The sequence below is a fragment of the Maniola jurtina genome, chromosome 8 (genome assembly GCF_905333055.1).
Source record: "Maniola jurtina chromosome 8, ilManJurt1.1, whole genome shotgun sequence".
Classification (NCBI taxonomy): Eukaryota; Metazoa; Arthropoda; class Insecta; order Lepidoptera; family Nymphalidae; genus Maniola; species Maniola jurtina.
This window is the reverse complement of record NC_060036.1, coordinates 6,140,931-6,165,586: the sequence shown is the minus strand read 5'-3', so window position 1 is coordinate 6,165,586 and position 24,656 is coordinate 6,140,931. Positions and strand designations below refer to the sequence as shown.

Below are 24,656 nucleotides of genomic sequence, written 5' to 3'. Positions count from 1 at the left end.
TTTTGGAAAGCCTCGGACCACGCAGCTATCCAATTTTCCCTTAGTTGAAGGAAATGGGGATTTTTTTTTTATTAGTATGATAAATATTCTTTAATAAAAATTACAATGAACGGAACGGAAAACTATGTATTATTGAGAACGTCTGAGTTAAGTCATCATAATTTTTATAGAGACCTGCTAACTTAACTGTGATTTTAAATAAGTAGAGCTACATAGGACTTAAAATCGAGGCCTTGATGGTTCACATTGCACAAAGATGCACTGCTCAAATGCGTTTGTTGCTTCTTCTTTCGCCATCAATTTCATGGAAACAGGCTAACTTAACCGTGGTTTCAAGTAAGTATTGATGTGGGACTTAAAATCCCCCTAAATATTCAACAAAGATGCACTGCTCAAATGTGTTTATTGCGTCCTCTTTCGCCATCAATCAGGTAAGTATAATTTTTGTGGAAACCGGCTAACTTAACCGTGATTTCAAATGATAAGAAGTGTGTAGTGAAACTCGTGAACCGGCAGCGTTGTGCCAGGGCAAGTAGAGTGCGCGCGCCGGCGTGGTGCGCACGCCAACCGTCCGTTTACAAACGCGTCCGACTTTCGACGAAGAGTCGTGGTTCTGTTATTACCTACCAGTTTGGAAATTTCACCGTAAGTATACAATGCTCCGTCTTTATAAAGCGAACTTTTTAAACTAATATAATACTTAATTAATGAATACTTTTAAAGTCATTTTTTTCGATGGATGCTCGGGATTTTTTGTTACCCTTAAACAATGTCCCGTTTTCATGTTGCATATTTTTAAATAAGTAATATTAATTACCTAATTAATGAATATTTTAAAGACAGTTTAATTTAAAAATTCCTCAAACCACGACTTTTGATGGAGAATCATATTTTTGTTATTGTCCCTAACAGCTTGAAAGTTTTACCGTAAATAAACAAATGTTCCTTCTTTATATAGCGTATTTTTTTAATATAAAATTATGAAAAATTTTAATGCCAGTATATGAAATTAAATTATTATGAATATAATATGTAATGAATTATATATAACTATACACACGCGATTGAGTTTCGACAGAGTATCGTGCTATTGTTATTGTACATACCTACCTAGCAGCCTGGTTTCACTCATTGATGTATGTATGTAGCAATACAGATAGTTTCAGTGTACTTAGTACTTACCTAATAATTTGGGTTTCTTCTGGGAAAAAATCTAAATTACTTTCCGTTCAGCTTCTTTCTATGGGTTATTTCAGCGAATTTTCCTAATAAAATCATTCACAGATATAGTGAAACTTTCGATTTTAACGATGATCTATCATGAGTTTTTGTAAATGATTAGCTCAATTTTGTCATGATGTAAAGGGGTAATTTTGGAAAATTTCTAACCATTCTCCCTCAGTCAGTACCCACTTAAGTATTACATAAGTAATATTTTAGATTATATCTTGGTTTTCTTTTATACCGTAAAATAATTTAGTAATATATTTTCTAAGATTAAGAATTGGTCGCCGCTCCGGTAGCGTAGCCGAGACCAATTATTTTTAATATATGTACCTGATACCTAAGTGATTGATTGATTAATAAGTAGGTATAGTTTACTGTTTTTATGTTTACCTAAAAAGGCATCCGACTTTTAAGGAATAAGACCGCGTTTTAAATATATAATGTAATTATGTATGTATGGGTTATGATTTTAACAGTCTCTTGCTGATTTTTTATTAACAAATTAATATTGGAATACCTATCATCCAATATTCCAATAATTAATTTGTGATAAATAATAACTGTTTTCTGAGTGACGCTCATATTATTATGGAGAACTAAACTGAAAAACAACTAACTTGCCGTCTAGCCAGATATAAAATTAATGTGCGTAATTACAAAACGCGTTATATTAACATTTGAATTGAGTTTTTCGTTTGTAGTTTTTTTCTTTTACTTTTGGTAAGTATGAGGGTTCTTAGTCAAGTATGGATTCAAGTATCTATAAAGTAAAAAATAAAATGGAATTAGCTCCGTCCGATATTTTGAATGAGGCGGAAATCGCACAATATGGTCTTTTTGTTTTTTTTTTTAGAACACTCAGTTAACTACCAAAGGGAATTTAAATCTTCTAATCACATTGGTACTTAATTCACCTAGCTGCAATAGGTGAATTAAGTCAACAAAGTAGTACCTATTCTTAATTCACTTTGGTGAATCAACCCAGGTGAATCAAGTCTACGGCACCGGTGTGTGGTGGTGTCTATCTATTTTTCTGCTAGTTATAATAGAGGGTACTTATTGTCTCGGAAAAATCATATTTTCCCACAGGAAAAAGGATTTAAAAAGTAATAATTTTACCATAAACTAGTGTTTGTTTTGTAATATTCTTATCAATACCTATTTCCATACTAATGTGATAAACGTGAAAATGTGTCTGTGTGTTTGCTTGTTAGGGTATAATATAGGCTACTTTTGTTCCGGAAAAAATTTCCACATGAAAAAATTTAAGCTTTCAGACGGACGGAAGCTAAGGTCGAACGGACGGACGGAAAGACAGACAGACAGACAGACAGACAGACAACGAAGTGATCCTGTAAGGTTTCTTTTTTTCGTTTTGAGGCACGGAACCCAAAAACAGTCAGTTAGTCGGTATGGTCTACTAAAAAGAGCACAGGTAGCCCTCATAACCCCAATATTTCAGCATTATGGGAAACAATATTTTCCACGCGGACGAAGTAGGGAAGAAGTAGGTACCAGCAGGTACCTACTCACCGACTGCCAGTGTCTACTTATTTTGATATAAGTACTTTTGGTTTAGTTTGAACTACGTATTCGATTCTATACTGTTCATTCATTACTCATTAGTCTTAATGGGTCTACCACATTAAAGAAATAGAAAGTTGTTGCGCCTCTTAACACGGTTCAGCTGAATTTATTATAAGTATACCTACTTATATTAGGTACTTTTCTTATCTGTTTTAGAGGTTTAAATATTATGTGAATATTTACATACTTAATTTCGTTTTAGTCTCAGTAGCAGCAGATTTTTCAATTTTTTTGTCTTTTAGCGATTGGTCGTTTCAGCAAACGATATTACTAACGACCATTCAGCTCAAATGATAAAGTAACCAAATACGATACCAAAATAAAAAATTCGTCAAGGTCGAGTTCTCACACGAAGGGTTCCAGAGGTACTATCGTACAAGAAATAACACTTTTTATTATTTTTAATTTTATTTGTGGCTATTTAGATTTATTTATTATTTGTTGTTATAGCGATCTCAATAACACAATCGCAATCGTAATAGTACACATTTATGTAATAAAAAATTTAACTCACTACCTATTATGTTTCACGAAATAGAGCCCGCAGATAGACAGACGGGCGGATGGACGGATGGACGGACGGACAGCGGAGTCGTAATAATAGGATACCGTTGGCGCCCTTTTGGTACAGAAGGAACCCTAAAAATAAAAAATAAAATTCTGGTTTGCCTCACTGCACTGACGCAGTGTCGAATATGTGTAAGTGTAATTAATAGTTAAGAAGAAACTATTAATTAATCTGTGGTAATAAGTTGAATATTTAATTACAACGTTCGATGGCCTTAACTAAGAAAATTCATTAAAATAATTAACGTATTTAGAATACAAGTAAGTGTCACTAGGAATAAGCAGTATCCTAGGAATCACCTACGCACTGATATTTTAAAAATAAGAAATATCGAAAAAAATTAGTAGGTAAGTAGGTAGGTAAGTCATAGACGGTAGAATTCGTCTTACATGAACTATGTTGACCCTATGCTATTGTTAAAATGAAAATAAAATTTTAACATGACAGCAAAATAAAATTCATGAAAATATATTTGAAATAAATTGTTGTTATTCGCTTAAAAAATGTTTTAGGTACTTATGAAAAAGTTAAACCACACACGATACTTTTAAAATCGACGATCACATGATTTGGCGGAGTAATAAAATGTTAAGGTCCTAGCGTCGGTCAACTACTGAGCAGAGAGAGGTCTCTTCTTAGAATGAGGAGGGATTGGCAAAAACCTGCTACGTTAGCCAAGTGCGTATTGGCAGATTTCACACGCCTTCGAGAACATTATGGAGAATTCTCAGGCATGCAGGTTTCCTCGCGATGTGTTCCTGCACCGTTAAAGCAAATGTTAATTGCTTAGAACGCACATAACTCCGAAAAGGTGCGTCCCCAGGATTTAACCCCGGCCCTCCAACTGGAAGGCCGATGTAAGCTGTATAGATCAAAACCTTAGCTGCGATTGAATTTTTACGTCATGCATGACGTAAAAATTCAATCGCAGCTTCTAGCTTCCGGAGAGCGATCAAATCTTCGATTGCGGATGCTAATGGTTTGTGTGTAACAACCTTAGTTATTCAAATCAGGCTTATTCACCCTAACTCTTAAATTCTCTCTTTCTTGACCGTATCCCTTATTGGTGAGGATCGTGACCCATTTTAATGAACGAATGAATGATTGAATGATTTATTTAATAAAATGTAAATAAAGTAGATACAATATGTTGAAGTAATATCTGATGAGCCTTATACATTTTACCACTGTAACTGGTGTTGGAATATTAACCTTAAATTAAAATTAAAATTCAGTATTAAAATATTATACTATACACAAGCAAAACATAAAATAATAGTAAAGATTAAAATCTCAAACATAGTAAAAGTTCTAAGACCCTAAGTCGGAGTTTTCTTGGGATAATAATGCGGTATAACTCCCAGAGCCTTCCATATAAATACCTAAATATCTACTCTACAATTCGAAAAAGAGATTTAGGTTATCTAACGACTAATTTATTTGTATCAGATGTTAGTGTAAGAATCGGGACCGACGACGGTTTAACGTGCTCACCGAGGCACGGAGGAAAGGTACAGATTTGAATCCACGTTGCTTAACAAGCACAATGGTCTGAATGCGCTGTCGCAACTAATGTCGCTCCCAGAGAGGCACAGCTAGAGGACCAATTTTGATCAAAGTTGGAACAGCTTTTAGGTCTCTGTGATCTAGATATTAGTAGGATGTGCTTTCATGCCTAGCGTGTATCACGCGAAGATCACTAGACCAATTCAAACAGTACTTTCGCAGATTAAAACTGAAAGCATAATAAGTACCTATATCAACACTTGAATGGTGTTTATTCTATGACTTGAATACAGCGTTGAGTTGAATCTAATTCGATATTTAATCTCCAGGGAGATATCATGGTATATAGTAGACCCGCCCGGCTTCGCACATAGGAGCCTTCGGCCTATCTATTTATTCCATAGAGTCCAGCAGTGAACGTATCGGTTGGCGATGATTTTGAGCAAAATGCGCTGAAGAGTTATATATTATACTTACATTATTCAGTAGAGACGGTTGCATGTTCAACATAATGCGTAACGGTTCCACTTCAAGAATTTAAGACCGACCGGAAAGAGACTAACAACTGTAGGCTATTTTTACCCGACTATGGCAGGGGCAAAAAAGGAAGAGTTATGATTTTAGCAGTCTATGTATGTATGTATGTTTGAATCCCGATTCTGTATGTTCCACCGTAGCGCCTAAACTACTGGGCCGATTTTGATAAATAAGGTGTCAATTGATTCGTTGTAAAGGTCCGGGTGACATAGGCTATATTTTATATGAAAACAATTACCTAACGCATGTTACATCAAAAAAATGGGGTTCTTTACTATATTTTTTACTATAATATTTCACCGTTTATTAAGACGATCGTGGTCGGGTTTTAGTTTTCAACTTTTTGTAGTGCCTAGTCGTGTATTAGTTCTATATCAACGGCAGCAATAAACTAAATGCTAGGTTCTTGTGCTATGATGCGATTTGAGTTAAATAGCGTGGCATGTTAAAAGTATGTTTCCAGACTTTTCATTCATCGAACGAGTGGTTGCGATTGAGGGTTTTCAATCGACTCATGTAATATCAAGGTAGGTAGGCGATGCAGTAGATATATGTTTAACGTAGTCTATTACGAAATAGTAGGTTACCACTACAATTACAACTGAATTTACGTCGAATTTCTTTTCTTGCGGTTTAACTCTTTAATAATATAATGTAGGTTTTGGTTTTCCGCTGGTACTTTAGCTTGAATGCAGGTAATAAAGTAGGTAGGACCTTGGTACTTACGATATTAATTCACTATAAACACTTCCTGAATCTGGATAATTTAGGCGGGCAGCAACCCTGCAGGATCAGGATGCAAATCGGTCCAAAAACCTCGAAAAAATCGATGACATACATTTAAGTTTTTTATGGAAGTCGATTAAAAAAGGTTGGAAATACTTATTCAGGTGCCTAGAAGTACTTAGGTGCCTATTAGGTAGTTGTTCATTCAGCCATTACATTCATTTCATAGAGGGAAATTGTACAACATAGCAGGTTCGTGAAACAGTTTCCGTTCATGATTTCATGATATACTTGGGCATTTTTTTACTAATCATTAATAATAATCGGTAAGCGACGCAAGTATGCATATTAGTTACATTTTTGTTGCGTTTGTCGTGCGGACCCTGAGATCATGGAGTCTTAGTGCGAAAAAAATATGAAACATTACACCGCGGTTAACAGCTTCATCTGGTGACAGAATTTAAAGTCTGGATTTTAAGCCAGCCCGGCTTTAAATCCAGACTTTAAATTGGATTCCAGAAACCAGCAACGCATTGATTTATAGCCTAGGCGGCAGTAGGTAATCACTCGTTTTTTCGCTATTAAAAAAAACGTGTGCAGGAAACTGCAAGACTTATTAGGCAGCTTCCCATCATATTATTAGCAACACATTTACAAACATGTGTAGATACATCATATAAGTAAGTAAACTGCAATGGCGTAAGACAGTACTTGACCAACCAAAGGCAGCGGTTTGCACGATTTCTACACCAGAGTACTGCGTAATGAACCTTAGCCGGAGTACCTAGCTAGCCTTGTACATTCTAAGATTTTCATACTTAACCGGCACTTAGTTAACTTAACTCTAGTTAGAAACATTCAGTGAACTCGATTCGCCATTCTATAAAACGCTACGTGCAAATGTGCAGTGGAACACTTAAATAGGTACATTACATAGTAGTATCACTTGTAATAGTAAGTTGTACCTCGTTACATACAAGTAGATCACAATGTCACAACTGCCGTTCTAAATCATAAACGCATGTCTGCATTGTTTCCTGTTTTAACAGGGCTCTCTCCGTCACTCGCTTCATACAATCGTAGTTCCAATTTCATTTGAATATTAAGCAACCATGAAATTCCATGAAAGTCCATGAAATTATGCAGACATATTCTAGAAACTAATATCTGTGTCTGTGGTGTTGTAGAAAATATGTAGTTTTAAAATTACAGGGGCTCAAACATTTGTATGTAAATTTTTAAGACCGCGTAACTATGAAACCGAACATTTTAACAAAAATCTGGAAACCACAGACATAGATATTAGTTTCTAGAATATGTCTGCAAAATTTCATGGACTTTGGTTGCTTAATATTCAAATGAAATTGGAACTACGTTTGTATGAAGCGAGTGACGGAGAGACCCCTCTTAGCATACTCGTAATAATGTTATGGTTACAATATCTTCCGAATACGTAAATTGGACTTAGGCACATTTTGCACAAATCTTATTAACATGTCCCTACTTATATAACCCCTATTTATACAATCATTCAAGGCCCGCCCAATTAGCGTACTTTTCTTAATTTTCACACCTATTTCGCACCAAGCTGAAATCCAAAGTTAGGTGATTTTAATTTAAATTTTTTGCCTAACTTAATTAAGTAAGCACAGAACCTGAATAATTAGCTATACTTATACATACATATATTATTCATTATTATTTTTATATCAAGAATCTTTACTAGGAACTTAATAAATTAATAAATCATTTAAATGAAGCGCTACGTATTCCTAACATAAAGTTAGGTTTTTGCAACATTTACTTATAGCCTTTTCCTGTAAGTATTTTTTTTACCTACGACTGATATCAAATTAATAACAAAAAATGACATTTTTAATGATATCTAATACTTGTAATTTATCCAATGTCACTAGTGACGTTCTTTTGAATCCAAACACAATTTGTGAGTTTATAATAATAATTAACTACTTATAATAAATTATTTTTGATTGCGGAAAAATGTTCAAAAATCATTGGAATATTCTACGGACGACATACAAATTATTCTACCATCTCTAATTCTTGGTCTTTTATTAAGTTACCATATTAATTACTTATTCTGAAACTAACGATACGTCCGATATAAATGAATCTAGTTCTCTTAAACATAAGACAACACATGTGTTGTCAAAACAATGTGATTTAGACATCTGGATCAGGAGTTTTAATTTTTAACCGACTTCAATAAAAGGAGGTGGTTCTAAATTCGACTGTATGTTTTTTTTGTAAGTTTGTTACGCAATCACTCGGCCAAATATGAACCAATTTTGTTTTTTTTTGTTTGGTAGGTCATATTACCGACGTGGTTCCATTTTAATATGGTGAACAGAACTCCTCAAGGGATAAGAGTAAATTGCTCACGATCGGTGTAATAGCTTAGTAAACAGTAGGTTTTTAAGTAGGCATAGCGTATTTTAATACAGTGGGGCCACTAAAAATTGTGAAAAAAAAAACCGATTTTAATAACCACAAACACTAAAAAGTAAAAAATAATTTTATTTATTGATTTGATTTTATTTGAAAAGAAACGATCGTTCAAGTGATAGTAGCCATGGCCAGCAACGTAGGAATTATTTAGATTTTAGATACAAAACTAGGTACTAGGTAGGTCTAGAAACTGTTGTCTTGCGACTAAAGTCAATTTACTAGATTCGCATATTTCACACATTTGTGAACAAATATTTTCTTTACGACACACACGAATTATATATTAATATTAGTTATCCTTAAGATTATTTGTTTTTATATTAGTTGGACGACGAAGCGGCACACCTCAAGCAATATAACAAAAAAACATAAAAAAATGACAATATTTACTTAATCATAATCCAAAGTAGGTACCTAGATAATAAGTAAGTAAACAATATTTTTGAATTTTCAGCTCAAAAAAGGATAGAAAATGACTCTTAGGCATTTGTCTAGCACCTGCCTTTTCATTTACATACCGCTTAATTAATTATGGAACACTCTTTCTGCCACCTCTGTTGCTTGCCATGTATTACATGGAACCCCCGTAAATATACGAGGGCGGCACTGAAAATTTCGGGAATCAAGGAAGTGACACAACATTACTATTTAAAAATGTATTTATTGCTTTTCGAAGTATTCTCCGCGAAATTTGACACATTTTTCCATACGATGGAACCAATCTTTGAAGCAACCATTCCATTCGGAAGTTGGGGTCTCCAAAATAGCCGTTTTGTAGGCGTCCACAGCTTCTTCAGGTGATGAAAATCTCTGACCACGCAATGTATTCTTTATTTTAGGGAAAGTACAGAAATCATTAGGGCTTAGGTCGGGGCTGTACGGCGGATGGTCTAATAATTCTATGTTTTCTTGCTCTAAAAACTCTTTTGTTCTGTGCGCTGTGTGAGAACTCGCATTGTCGTGATGGAGGATGATGCGGCGGTTGCAGTTCTCTTTACGGAGTTCAGAAACGACCTGTGGCAAACAAATGCTAGCATACCATTCTGCATTAACCGTTCTTTGTCCCCCAAGAGGAATAGTCGCAACATGGCCGGTTTTGGAGACAAACGTGGCCACCATTTTTTTTGCAACACTTCGTGAACGGTCAATTTTTGTTGGCTTTAACTCATTTTCGAACACCCAAACTCGTGACTGGTTTTTTGTTTCGGGTTCGTACGCGTATATCCAGGATTCGTCACCTGATACGATGTTGTATACAGCATTTGAGGATCCTGCGTGGAATCTTTCGAGAGTTCTGACGCACCAAGTAACGCGAGCCGCTTTTTGCTCTTCACAGAGCAAATGCGGTATCCATCGGGAAAACAACTTTTTTACACCTAATTGTTCATGCAAGATTATTTGTGTTTGACTCATGCCAATGTCTAAAGTTGCCTGAATTTCGCGGTATGTCACATGTCGATCTTCTTCAATCAGCTTACGCACAGCATCAACGTTTTCTTGGGTGACTGCAGTTTTTGGACGACCTTGACGGGGATCATCACTGAGCTTGACACGTCCACGTTGAAATTCAGCAAACCAGCGATAACATGTGGTTTTAGATGGGGCTTCATCACCAAATGCAGAAATCATCCGGTCAACACACTGTTTTTGTGTTAAACCACTTCGAAAGTCATAATAAATCATCGCTCTAGAATTTTCTCGAGTCAATTCCATTTTCTCAACGACTAAACAAGTTCGACAAGACCTTGTGAAAAGACCGAGAATCTTTTTTTAAATAAATAAATGGTATTCGATTTTTAAAACCAAGGAGTTTCCAATTAAAAAGATTTTAATATGACAGGGACAGTGGAAATATTCCATTCCCGATACTTTTAGTGCAGCCTATGTAGTGCGACAAGGATCTTTTCACGTGTGGCCAAAATCGGAACCATGGAGGTTAGAGAGAAGGAGAACGATCGCTACGCGCTAAAGCATAAGCGCGCCTGTCCCTGAAAATTGGTAGAATTTATAATTCGTTTTTCAGCCACCAGCCGCGCTGTCGTCGGTAAGGAGTATCTGTGAAGTTAGCTGTTTATGAGTACAAGTAGATGAAGTTAGTTGCATAATGTATAAATTTTCTTCGCGGCATCGGTGAGAAAATAATCGTGCTCCGTAATTTTTTAATTTTTGACGAAAAGAAACATTAAAAAATGGTGAAATATTGTATTGTGCGTGGATGTACAAGTGGTTTAGCATCTGATCGGAAAAATAGAGTGAAAAACAATTTACGTCAATCATCATTATTTAAAGTACCAAAGGTAATATCTTCATAGTAGCACATTGAAATATTGAATGTGTAAAATTATTATTTGCTTAATTAATCATGGTTTTTTTTTAATATTATATACACGTATATTAAACGTTGATATATCATTTCAAATTAGCGCACAACAGCCCGCTTTTATTGAGACAACTTAGCGATCGCAGCGCCTCACTTATTTTGTCCGTATTTCGGGGACACTATTTTCTACAGCGATCGTTCTCCTTCTCTCTAACCTCCATGATCGGAACTATAACGCCGCCATCTTGTGAAGTGTCACGCTGTCCTTTTGTTTGTGGTGTTGCTAAGTAAAAAATCTGAAATTCACTTTTTTTTTATATTAGAGTCGTTCCATATTCATTAACATCACGATATACTGTTAATAGATACAGCACAAGTGCGTCTGCATCTTACAACTAAATTTAGCACTACGTTGGCCTATTTGAGCAGGTAAACATGATTGGCCTGTCAATGGTTTTTATTATTCTTTCTCGCTGTGGAAACAGGGGCGGCTTTCCCAATTTCTCATTCAGTTAAAATTAGATAAAACATACTCACTCTGTTTTCAACATTGATATTTTCAACATAATATTCTCTAAAATTGAGTGGTTCTTTTTTGCTGGCAGCCTTCGTTCTACAACTACGCCCCCCTGTCAATGTCATTCAAGTGCCAAAGGAACCTTGTCGCACTGTACGCATTACCTGTACGCACTATTATATTATTACGCATCTTTTATTCAAGCGCGTCTGTGCGTAGATACTATAAGATACCAATGATACCATGCAACAGGCATAACATAGCATACCTATAAATGGTATCCAGGTGATAGCAAGTAAATGCAGACCTCGCAAGTTTATCTCGCATAAAATTATCTAATCATTTCACTTCAGTTTATCTTTCGCAAATTAGGGGTGTCTTATTGAGACCGCGATAATTATTGTGCTATGATGCTTATACAGATACAGAATTATTTTAACCAGACCAAAAAATCGATAACAATAATAATATGTTATAGAACAGGATATTTCGTAGCTAAGTATAGATTAACGGATTCGCAAAGCTGTTAGCTATTAAAATAAAGTCTACCTAGCTAATTTTAAAATAAAATAATTTATGTAAATTGTCTACCATAACATTAACTAACTATGAACGTGATGATAAGTTTTGACAGTTATCTATACGTATCTTTAAAATTGTGTTTATTCAATTAAATTTTGATTACGTATAGATTATTAATTATTATCATCACGTTAACTAACAATTTTAATCTATTTCTACGTATTATTATTACAGAAAAATGCACCAAATTAAGAATCGGTTAAAATGCCTTGTTTTATGCACCTGTTGTACAATCTGTATTTATTTTCGCCATGATTGGACTTCGATCTACGAAATAAGTTGTTTTAAAGTACTAGATACGCATAACTAGCAGCGAACGTGTGATAAGTGATAACTTATCAACTCATTTGTGCACCTAATGAGTAAAAGGTCATTCATTATTATATGTATTCACTTGTCATTATTGTAAAATGGATAGCAGTTCTCTTTGTACTTGTTCTATTGTATATTGTACTTGTGGATATAATATTTTCGTAATACAGACAAGTTTTTCTTCTACCCACAGTAGACGTAAAAACGACAATTCGTACTTGAATTATGACATTGAAATATTATACCTAAATGTAATACCTAAATACCTAAATTACTTAAACCAGCTAGCGGGTTAAGGAAGCGTATAATGAAGAATTCAATATTAAATTTGTGTTTATCGTGTTTGAATGTCGGTCTGTACGTTTTTACACGTGTGTTTTTAATGGTATTAAGTGCTAGTATATACCAAGGATTCGTTTTGGCTGAAGTGTTGTTAAATAATTCGAATGTGTGGTACCCGAAATGGTTATCGAATTTGTTAGAAGACTTACGCGACGTATTGTCGAAAATAACAAATTTTTTATTGAGAAGGATCACAGTGAAGGTAACCTAACTGTATTTTATCTTTATTACACGGTCCTGCCAAAAAAAAAACAAGCGTAGGGTAGGTACATCATGCATGTATGTATGAATTTCGATGTGAATTTCTTTGTTCCACCATATTTTCTGAATGCCTGAACAGATTTGGATGTATTCCATATCGTCACAGTTCAAGGCAGTTAGGGAACTACCAACAAAACGTCGAGGTTTCGACGTCACTGGCAAGCGTCAAATGTTAGCACATTTGACCCAGGTAGCCCTATTTTTCTACAATTGTATGTCGCCATAGCCTAATATTTGACATATCGTCGATTCAGAATCATCCGGGAGTTCACTCACTCTAGTTCATTCTGGTATCGTTAGAATCCTTATGGACTAGGAGCCAGCACGTGCCAGACCTTCGTTATGTTGTAAAAGCTGAAAGTTTATCTGCGTATTGTTCCCAACACAGGGCAGAACGATCAGCGACTATGAAGTTTGGATCATGGTAGCTTTGGAAAAATCTTACGTCAAAGTAAAAAGTTTAATTTTTAGGGTTCCGTACCTCAAAAAGAAAAACGGAACCCTTATAGGATCACTTTGTTGTCTGTCTGTCTGTCCGTCTATCTATCTGTCTGTCTGTCCTCCGTCCGTCGTGTCTGTCAAAAAACCTATAGGGTACTTCCCGTTGACCTAGAATCATGAAATTTGGCAGGTAGGTAGGTCTCATAGTACAAGTAAAGGAATAAATCTGAAAACCGTGAATTTGTGGTTATATCACAGAAAAAAAATGTGTTTTAATTTTCAAAGTAATATTACTATACCAAGTGGGGTATCATACGAAAGGGCTTTACTTGTACATTCTAAAACTGATTTTTATTTATTTTTCATTATAATAGTTTTTGATTTATAGTGCAAAATGTAGGAAAAAATACCCGAGTACGGAACCCTCGATGCGCGAGTCTGACTCGCACTTAGCCGGTTTTTTAAATTTTCTTCGGAATAGTATTAGAAATTACGTCATGCATTGCCAGACACGTCTTATTGTTGCGGCAACCCCCTGCCAGAGGCCCTTAAAGTTTAAAATATTAAATCATTGGTCATCGTATTGCATAAATCGTAATGAAAACCTTGTACTATTTGAACCGTGATCAAGCGAAAGCGTTTACAATTTTCATGAATGATATATTTTCACAGTAGATATATTGTGAAAAATGAATGCATGTGCTAGGTCATAAATATAATGAAAAATTGTCAATGCGTTTGTTATATGTTTAAGTTGTGAAATTGTTGACATATTCATTTGTGAAAAACTGTATTATTACTTTTTTTTTTTTTAATGAAAATATTACAATAAAACTTAAAGCTAGCCTACTATACAAATCATGCCCGCGTGGAATGGTGCCAAGAATACTGGCTGCATTTCCGCGTTGGACAGCCAGGCTGATCCGTTGCGCAATAAGTGAGCCAGTCTTCAAAAAATGACATATTTGGATTTTAATGTTTATATTTTAGTTTTAAGTTTTTATAATAAAATGTAACGCCACGCCGCCTCAGCCAATCGCAACGCGCCAACGCCAACCAGACTATCCGAGTCAAGACAAGCTGGCCAATCACCGCCTGTTACAGCCGATAACCGCCAAGACGGCCAATCATAGCCTACTGCCGCCATGACAGCCAATCAACGCCAGCGCCATTGACAGCCGAACGCAACTCCGCCACCACTGCCGAATCCCTTCGGTGGGGATAACGCCATATAAAGCTATGCGAGCTCATTTTTAGGATTATTGTTCTATCGTACGCATTGTAAGCTGAAACTATGTCCATTTGTGTAAACAAGTGTAAATTATATAAATAGTAACAAAGTAACAATAGTAATAAAGCAATGAGTGATTTGTATTAGTGTGTTTAGTGAAGTGATATAATAAATTTGGGCGATTATACTGATTTGCTCTTTTTATTTAAACCCACTGTTTCATCTCAGAAGTGGGATTAATAAAGAAAGTTATGATGCATAATCGCGCCAATTAACGAGTCGGCAAAGACATGCCATCTACTTTGTTCATCCGCAAGGATGAAACGAATCATCGTGTAAAAATCAAGCGACAATGAAGATCGTCCACTTCTGGGGCCCGGAAGGTCCTTAGAAGAGTTTTGAACCGGAGGTACATTCATCTGCAGCGTGCATGGTTTCTACGCCCGATGGCAACCTACCCTCAACTTCTACGCGTAATAACTGAGGTATGATCCATCCGTTATTCCATTTCAAATTTCAATCCCGTTTTTAATGATATTGATGCATAGTGTAATGAGGTTGATCGTGTTTGTAACCTCTACTGATGAGATGACCGTGAAAGGTTAATATTACTAACACCCTGTTTGAGGTTATGAAATTAGTATTAGGGCACGCGGGTTATGATAGGTGGTCATCATACGCTCGCGGATAGTGAATGGTTTGAGTGATAGCTAAAGATAAATATAACTGTAATTTGTGGCATATCTGACCGTCAAAAAAAAAAAGGTTTAGGTTTAAAGACGTTTAATTCTCATAAAGACAAAAAAAGTCATTTACATGAGAACTTAATTCTGAGAAAATAAAGTTTACAATATTCGCCATTTAATTAAGTACTCATTCAGCGCACTTGTTGAAGTAATTCGCATTACTCATAATGTGAGCAGCTAATTATTCAGTTTTAAATGGATTGAAGGAGTGTATATTTTTTTATGTGTGCAGGTATTTTGATGTACAGTTTAGCTCCTTCATAGGTAAGGGTTTTTCTGCCATAAATTGTTCTAGTTTTGGGTAAGGCAAGGTAACTAGCTCGACGAGTTTTAGTTTTAATTTTTGTAAATGTGATATTTGTGTGTATTGTTTTATTTATAGTTTTCCTAACAAAAATACACGTATTGTATATATATAACTGATAAAATAATGGCGGTGAATACTAATGCTAAAATTGCAACCGATTGATTTAGTCAACTTTTTATCGAATCAGGTAAAAACCCGCTCAACCATCCACTTTTCACGTTGCATCTCGCCGAGATACCCGCAATTTGAATTCGCAGTTTAATTCTAGAAAACGTACTTAGTGGGTTAGTAGTAGTGCTTTCCAGTATGTGGAAATTATGACCAAGTGCTACCGGTACGAAAAAGTTAACAAGTAATTCAATAAGTTAAATAATAAAAAATAAAAACTCCCGACTGTAGTTTGCGCTGCATATTTTTCGGCTCTTACATTAAATCGTATAAAATCCACCACATTGATTGTTTAAAGAATTTTATATATCCATTGACACACACGCCATCAAGACGAATGACGTATCATTTATCAAAATCGGTTAAAATTGTTGAGTGGTTATGAACTGACACAAATACATACTGATCAGGAATTAATTTAAAAAAAAAAGATCTAGTATATCGGATGGTAACAATAGTTCTCAGACTACCCGCAAATTTCAACCAGAAGTTTTCAAGAAACAAGCTTTGACGCTATTAGTGTTTTTATTTGCACAAGGCTCAGTTATAGTATAAGGTTCTATAAACCTTTAAGGTTATTTTTTTCGCGTCGTCGGTGATATTCCCGCTGCAGTCATACAGACAACACGGGGTACGTGTGGGGTACCTGTAAATTATTTTTAAGGGTACAATAATATCATTTACGTCAGAATCGGTTGATGAACACTTTCAGTGTGCTCAAACCCAGTTTTGCATATAGCATGGCGATCGCAATTTGAATGTAAAATCGAATTGTTTTATGATGTTCACTTTTGAGTTTCTTGTGAAATTGATTTTCATGTGGTTATATGATTGTTATGTAATATGAATATAGATCTTCATAATTGGGGTAGACGTACTTTATAAATTGACTGGGAGCTACTTGTAGTCAAACAATAATATTGTGTTTATCTTTCTTTTCTCGGAATTTTTGGTGAGTTCGTGAAGTGCAAACGTCATCGCCTACGATGGTCACCACTGATGCTTTGCTGTGTGCTGTGTGCCTGATGCCGAGCGCGTCACTGCGAGGCACCACATCGTGGCGCGCTAACGATGCAGGGTTGCAGCCAATGGGTATCTATAAGCCGCCGCATTGTTGCCTATTTGGGGTGACATAAGCGCTGTTAAGCGTTTATGCTGTATGGTATGACTGTTCTTTTATTTTTACTAAAAGTTAGTGTTTATGAAGTCTGTACGTGTTGTAACTTGTAGTTTAAATCACATTCTTTGAATGATTGAGAGCATAGTAAGTAGATCTTACTCACGGCTTTGGAACTGTCTCGTATAATATACAAGCCAGTGGCACAGCGTATGAGTAAATACAAATAGGTAGTGTAATGTAGGCAGAATTGGGCACTTGGAGGAAACGTAATAGTAACTATTACCAGTTAGATATCCTTATGATTTTGATAATGCTTTTGTCATTTTAGAAAAAAAAGTAGTGCTTGTAGGCAGCATGTATGTTACGTACTTTTGCCAACAAGCTTTCAATCGAGTCAATTTCATCATTCTACCTTAAGATTGTCGGTCCAATCGTAATGTAAGTAGAAAGTTCAAGTGGCACTTTTAATTATAACCATGATATAGCTTTGTGCCGTTCATTGTTAGTCAGGTGGACCGGACGTACCGTAAGAATTTTCACTAAGCCGACTAGACTGACGTTTTACATAATATCTTGAGTTCAGTTGGTGTTAGTATGCCTGCCTGGTTATGTAGCTTACATAGTAGGGAATAGGAATGGAATAGAAAACTGTTATTTGACTGATGATCCTGTATTACCTAAATTCAATCGTGAACTGTTTTCGGAATTACATAGATGTCGAAGTGAAGACAGTAGCCAAGTCTTACTTTCTGCAGCCAAGTCTTACTTTCTGCAGCCAAGTCTTACTTTCTGCAGCCAAGTCTTACTTTCTGCAGCCAAGTCTTACTTTCTGCAGCCAAGTCTTACTTTCTGCAGCCAAGTCTTACTTTCTGCAGCCAAGTCTTACTTTCTGCAGCCAGGTCTTACTTTCTGCAGCCAGGTCTTACTTTCTGCAGCCAGGTCTTACTTTCTGCAGCCAGGTCTTACTTTCTGCAGCCAGGTCTTACTTTCTGCAGCCAGGTCTTACTTTCTGCAGCCAGGTCTTACTTTCGGTAGCCAAGTTTTACTTTCGGTAGCCAAGTTTTACTTTCGGTAGCCAAGTTTTACTTTCGGTAGCCAAGTTTTACTTTCGGTAGCCAAGTTTTACTTTCGGTAGCCAAGTTTTACTTTCGGTAGCCAAGTTTTACTTTCGGTAGCCAAGTTTTACTTTCAATAGCCAAGTTTTACTTTCGATAGGAGTACTTTCATCTCGTTGCTCGTTGAGAGATCTCCCTGCAAGGATTAAAGTGAGATTCCTTTTCAAGTCAGAGTAATAGCATTCACAGCTTCACAAAAAGCTATTTACTTCTTTTCTACAAGCCAGTCTGTTGACGGTTTTTCTTTCAAAAATGTCTCTAAAGTAAAACGTGGAAAAATAGTACAACTGAAAACGATAATAATTTATAAATTAAATAATGTTCTTTTATTTCGTCGTGGTTTTAAAGTAGAAAAGATTGCAGTTTAGATCACAAACCAATAGCATTGGATTAGAATTTTGAAGAGTTCATACTGACCACATTTTGTAAAACCATTTTGTAAGACAGCGAAAGGGTATCGCTCATCAGTAGTGTAGGTACAATTTGATTATTACAGATGCTTTTGCAAAATTTGTTATTAGCCGAAAACGATCAGTTTCGTAGAATATTATACATAATTTGCCTTATTTGGACATCCTAGTAAACTTATAAAGTGACCATAAGAATGCTTTTACTAGTAGACATTTTGAGTTTCCGAGTGTTGACTGATTAATAGGTATGTTTTGATCTCCATGATACTACCACGAGCCAAGTGCCTAGTCAAGCCAAGCCAAGCACTAACCAAGACTATGTTAAACGCGTTGTGCCACAGGTCCTAGCGAAACTGCGAATAAAATGATTGGACAAACTGTTAACTGATATTATTCAGACTACTGACAATACTCTCAATGAATGTGATATCCATAATTTGGTATTTACCTAGATCACGATGCCATGTTACTATAAATGTAAAATTAGCGAACTCGGGATGGTTATGCGTAACAAGGCAAATGCTCGGTAAAGGATAGCAAGCGATAGGATAAAGCTAACTAGATAATGTAACTGACAAAATTAATATTTCATTTAATTATAACAAAGGAATTTAGTTATTTAGTGGCAAGCTCCCACAAGCATTGCGATAGAAGTAAACACTGATAGCATTTACTCAGGTTCATTTTCGTAACCAAGCTGGTAGGCATTAAGAGAACTCGAAGTGTTAAGGGGTTTCGAGGCTACGAAGCTTGTACATGCCTGAGCAGACTCTTTAAAGCCATATCACAGCGCCTACGGCTCTTATATCCAACAGTGCTAACTGTTCCGATAAATAACTTGAAACCGAAGACCTTGTTGAGCTATCGTCTACCAGAAAGCTAACCAAGCATTTTCCCATTGCGGGAGCAATTCATTGTTTCAGGACGGCCGAATGTAACGCCACGCCGCCTCAGCCAATCGCAACGCGCCAACGCCAACCAGACTATCCGAGTCAAGACAAGCTGGCCAATCACCGCCTGTTACAGCCGATAACCGCCAAGACGGCCAATCATAGCCTACTGCCGCCATGACAGCCAATCAACGCCAGCGCCATTGACAGCCGAACGCAACTCCGCCACCACTGCCGAATCCCTTCGGTGGGGATAACGCCATATAAAGCTATGCGAGCTCATTTTTAGGATTATTGTTCTATCGTACGCATTGTAAGCTGAAACTATGTCCATTTGTGTAAACAAGTGTAAATTATATAAATAGTAACAAAGTAACAATAGTAATAAAGCAATGAGTGATTTGTATTAGTGTGTTTAGTGAAGTGATATAATAAATTTGGGCGATTATACTGATTTGCTCTTTTTATTTAAACCCACTGTTTCAAAAAATACATAAAATTGCACCAGCCGGCATCGGTATATTTTCACGGGATCCCATAAATCATCATCTTTCGAAAAAGTTTAGTATCTTCCTCTATTCCGGCTCTCAAACTAGGGTCCTCTGTATTTTACTATAGAAAGCCAACCTTTCAGTTAAATATATTATCTCCTTACGTAGACTCTTATGCTCTTATCGCTCCTTTCTCATCTATCAATTAATATTCCGTGACAATACTTTGTGCAGTCTTTGCCAATGTAACTACACGCTATACATTATTTATCATAATATTGCAGGTCAGAAACCTACTTTGACATACTTCCAGCCTTTACGGAAGTTGAACATCACAGACATACTCTTTCAATACCGGGTTCAATTTCAATTCTGTTTAATAAAACTACTGTATATCTACTTCCACATTGAGCAAAGTTAATAAATTAATGTATCTGTAATCTATCAATAGGTTACGTTTAAGTAAAAATTGTATGGTTTAAAACAAATAACTTATGATTAAACATAACTTCGTCATCAATCGAGTATGTAAATCGATCCAGTCGGTTAGAGAAGTGTAATAGTAAGGCAAACAAATACACTTTACTTGAACTAACAAGTGTTCGGTTGCGTAGAACACTAGACATTTTAACAATGCGTGGAGAATGGCTTAGACTTGAACCAGTTAGGCACTCGATCAATATTGCTTTAATAGAAAAATCGATTACTTAACTGCATTACTTTGTCGGCGTAACTTCTGATGACATTTCACCTTGTAGGTATACTATATACCTAGGAACACTGATTATTTATTTATTGTATGTGTTTCGGAGACCGACGGTTCAAGGCTGGTGAGCCGCCAGCGTAAATGTAAAATTGGATGCAGTCATAGTTTAAATCTAATCTCTGACTGAATGTATCAAAGACAGTTGGTATGTTGAATTGTATGCATTTTATAGGTCATGCTTTACGAACAGAGGGTTGAAATATGAAACTGTCCCTTTTATCTACAGATTTCCCATTTTCTCCTATCTAATTGAAATAGTTTGGATCTCCATGAATTTTTTATAGGTACTTACTCCTTATTTTCAAACCTCGAAGACCTAAGATCTTTCGCACTTAGTAGCTCCACTAAACACAGTAGAGATCAGATTACTTTCTCGCATGACGTTCTCTTGAGAAAGCTACGAGTATTCAAGACAAGAAAGTTAAAAAGCCACTTATTGAGTACACGAAAAAGCAAAGACATAAATGTCTAATTAAGTACCTATACATATTTTTACTTTTAACTACAATCTCATCTGGAGGTAAGTGATGATGCAATCTAAGATGGAAACTTGAAGGGGGTATGTCAGTTTTATTAAACCCATTCCCCTTATCGGTTTCTACACAGCATCGTTCTGGAACGCAATCGCTTGGTAGCATGGCTTTGCCACTAGGGTAGTAGCCAGCGTAGTCTCCACTGATTCACCAGACCAGAGGCAATTTAGAAATTTCTTTACTGTCCCTGCCGGGTATCAATTCTGGAACCTCCCACACATAATAACCCCAGAGAGCTCATCATTGAGTCAAGGCAAGTTAGTCTAATGTTCATTTTATCTTTAGATTATGCCGAGTGCTGAATCTGTTTACTTGTTAGGGTTCCGTACCCCAAAAGGAAAAACAGAACTCTTATAGGATCACTTTGTTGTCTGTCTGTCTGTCTGTACGTCGTCCGTCCGTCCGTCCGCCGTTTCTGTCAAGAAAACCTATAGAGTACTTCCCGTTGACCTAGAATCATGAAATTTGGCAGGTAGGTAGGTCTTATAGCACAAGTAAAGAAATCAATCTGAAAACTATGAATTTGTGGTTACAGATTTTTATTTATTTTTATGCACAATAGTTTTTCATTTATCGTGCAAATGTCGAAAAAAATACCCAAGTACGGAACACTCGGTGCGCGAGTCCGACTTGCACTTGGCTGGCTTTTTTTTTAATTTAGGTATGGACTAACGCTTAGGTACAATCAGACTCGCTTGCTGGCAAGTGATAATGCAGCTTAAGATTGAGTACGCTTGCCTATAGAAAATGCTACATATACCTATTAAACGTGTATTGTAAAATCTAATGTTATTTTTTTCAGGTCGTCATGTTGAACGGGTTCATGCGCTGGTTCCTGAGGTTCTTGGTGTCCTTGCTGTCGATCGTAGTGTGGCCTGTCACTTATCTGTTAAACATTAAACGGAACCGAAAATGTCCACCACCTGTGAATCCAATACTGTTCAAATCTGCCACCACATTGGCTATGATGATCAGGAATAAACAGGTAAAACGTCCAATAGTTCGTTTGTTCTACGTAGGAGGAAAATGTTTCACGGGAATCCGGACTTCTGCTACGGAGAAAGCAGGGATTTTCTGACTCGCGCAGCTAAAACGCAAATAAAACAAGTTATAGTATAGTTATATTATAAGTAGAATTTTAGCACAGTAGGCACTTTCAGCCATAAAAGGTTCACTCAACTACCAACTCACCAAATAGTAAGAACTGATTGTATTACAGATCACATCTGAAGAACTAGTGGAAGCTTACATAGAAAGATGTAAAGAAGTTAATCCATTCTTGAACGCTGTCGTCGAGCCCCGATACGACATGGCACTAAAGGAAGCAAGATGTATAGACAAAATGATAGCTTCAAACGAGCGGTCGCCAGAGGAACTGGCTAAAGAATATCCTTTATTAGGCCTACCTATGACTGTGAAAGAAAGTATAGCGGTGGAAGGTAAGTAATTAATACCTATCTAATACAATTCGAAGTAGTGTCTAGCGGGAGACCTTCGACCGTGGTTCCGCCTTCCAGCAAAGCTGTGCCGCCAAGCAATTTACGACGCCATGTAGAAAACCGATACGGGGTATGGATTGTGGATAACTGCCGTACGCCTTTCCAAACTAGTTCGCTCCTATCTTAGACTGCATCATCACTTACGGCCTTGGATGAATTATTTATCCAAGCTTACTTAGTTAGCAAGAGCTAACTTGTAAATTGTAATAGAATAAAATATAAACAAAGTCATGCGAATTATGAGTTAGCCGATTTTAAATATCTTTCATCATATCTGCCGCACTTTGAAAGATTTCTGTCATAATATTATAGCTTTTTGGGGTTCCGTATCTAAAAAGGAACCCTTATAGGATCATTTTGTTGTCTCTCTGTCTCTCTGTATAAATTATATACCTAAGTAGATGGCGCAGACGGTATTCCTTGTACAATGGTACGGAACCCTTCGTGTGCGAGTCCAACTCGCACACGAAGGGTGCGAGTTGGACCCTCCGGTTTTTTAATCATTAAAAACGATCGTTCGATTCTGACGGGTTAGAGTCTCAAAATCATGAAGCATTTTTAAGGTGGTTCACTTCCTTAGGTTGAATTGAGGTTATCTATTCAAAAATATTTAAATTCTGTGTCCGGAGGGTATTCATCATTCATGAAGGTTAAAGCTATGCTAATTTTTATTAACCTTTGCGTACAGATAATAATGAAGAATTATCGTGCGAAATTGTTTTATTAAAAATGTATTAAAAATTAAGTTTCTTATATATTTACGGGGGTCGGTGGCTGCTCGCGTCCGCAGGTGGTAACCCTTCGATACCCTGCACGTGTCCCCTGGGTGGTGCAAAAGAGCAGCAACGCTGAATCTGGGCGGCGTCTAATAACCCATTACCTGCTTCAACGAAGTAGAAGCGGCAAGCAGTGGCCGAGAGTAATCGAAAAGACTGGCGTGGAAGGATCTGGGAACCCACCATGACTATTTATCCCAAGAAAGCCCCCCTATGACAAGTAACAATAGAGTAAGTGAGTTTCATGGCGATCCGGGCAATGCTCGGCGCCACTTGGTACCCGGGCCGAGTGGTGTGAAATGGACTACCGAAGCTCCTAAAGAGGCGAGCCGCCAGGCCTCTGATGGGAAAAATGCTACTGACGGCCAAGTCCCCAAGACGTCCATCATTAAAGAACACCGTATCGGAACGTGGAACGTCCGTGGAATATTGCAGACGGGTAAATTGAGCATTATAGAAAAGGAAATGCAACACCATAAGCTATCAATCCTTGGTATATGCGAGACACACCAACAAGGTGCGGGCCACTTCAAGACCGCCTCGGGTAATACGATGTACTTTTCAGGGAACGACACCCAAAGCCGAAATGGAGTCGCAATCATCCTGCCTCCTCATTTAAATAAACATGTTCTCGGATACAACACCATTTCCGATAGGATCATCTCTCTGAAACTAAACACAAAACCGTGCACACTTAACATTATTCAGATCTATGCGCCAACGGCACAAGCTCCAGAGGATGAATTGATGTCATTCTATGAAACCCTAACAGACACGTTGAAATCCATACCAAACAGAGAAGTGACACTAATCATTGGGGATTGGAACGCAAAAGTTGGGAATATTACTCCAGAACAACACAACAAAAGTGTCGTTGGTAGATATGGCCTCGGTAAACAAAACGAACGCGGCGAAAAACTTGTCGATTTCGGAATTGAGCACAAGTTAACCATTGCGAACACCTGCTTTCAACAACCTCCCCGTCGCTTGTATACATGGAAATCTCCAGGTGATAGGTACAGAAACCAAATTGACTATATCTTAATAAACACCCGCTGGAGGTCATCCATTCGAAAAGCCAAAACATTTCCAGGTGCTGATTGTGGCTCAGACCATGTCCTACTGGTAGCTTGGATGAACTTGCGACTCAAAAGACGAAAGAGAATAGCTCCACTGCACCTAAAACAACTTAGCCCAGCTGAAATAAAT

General features: G+C 36.8%; 1 protein-coding gene across 2 annotated transcripts in view; it reads left to right on the top strand.

Annotated features, from left to right (window-relative positions):
- The first annotated feature begins 509 nt into the window (after positions 1 to 509).
- LOC123867770 (fatty-acid amide hydrolase 2-B) overlaps positions 510 to 24,656 on the top strand; it is a 33,750-nt gene continuing 9,603 nt past the window's right edge. The window contains exons 1-3 of one of the 2 annotated variants that reach the window (XM_045910019.1): positions 510 to 645; positions 21,975 to 22,157; positions 22,392 to 22,611. In XM_045910019.1, the coding sequence (XP_045765975.1) occupies positions 21,981 to 22,157; positions 22,392 to 22,611 (397 nt within the window). In that variant the 5' untranslated portion in view covers positions 510 to 645; positions 21,975 to 21,980. Of the gene's footprint in view, positions 646 to 12,441; positions 12,896 to 21,974; positions 22,158 to 22,391; positions 22,612 to 24,656 lie in introns of those variants that run through there. The other variant, XM_045910018.1, reaches the window with a different exon arrangement.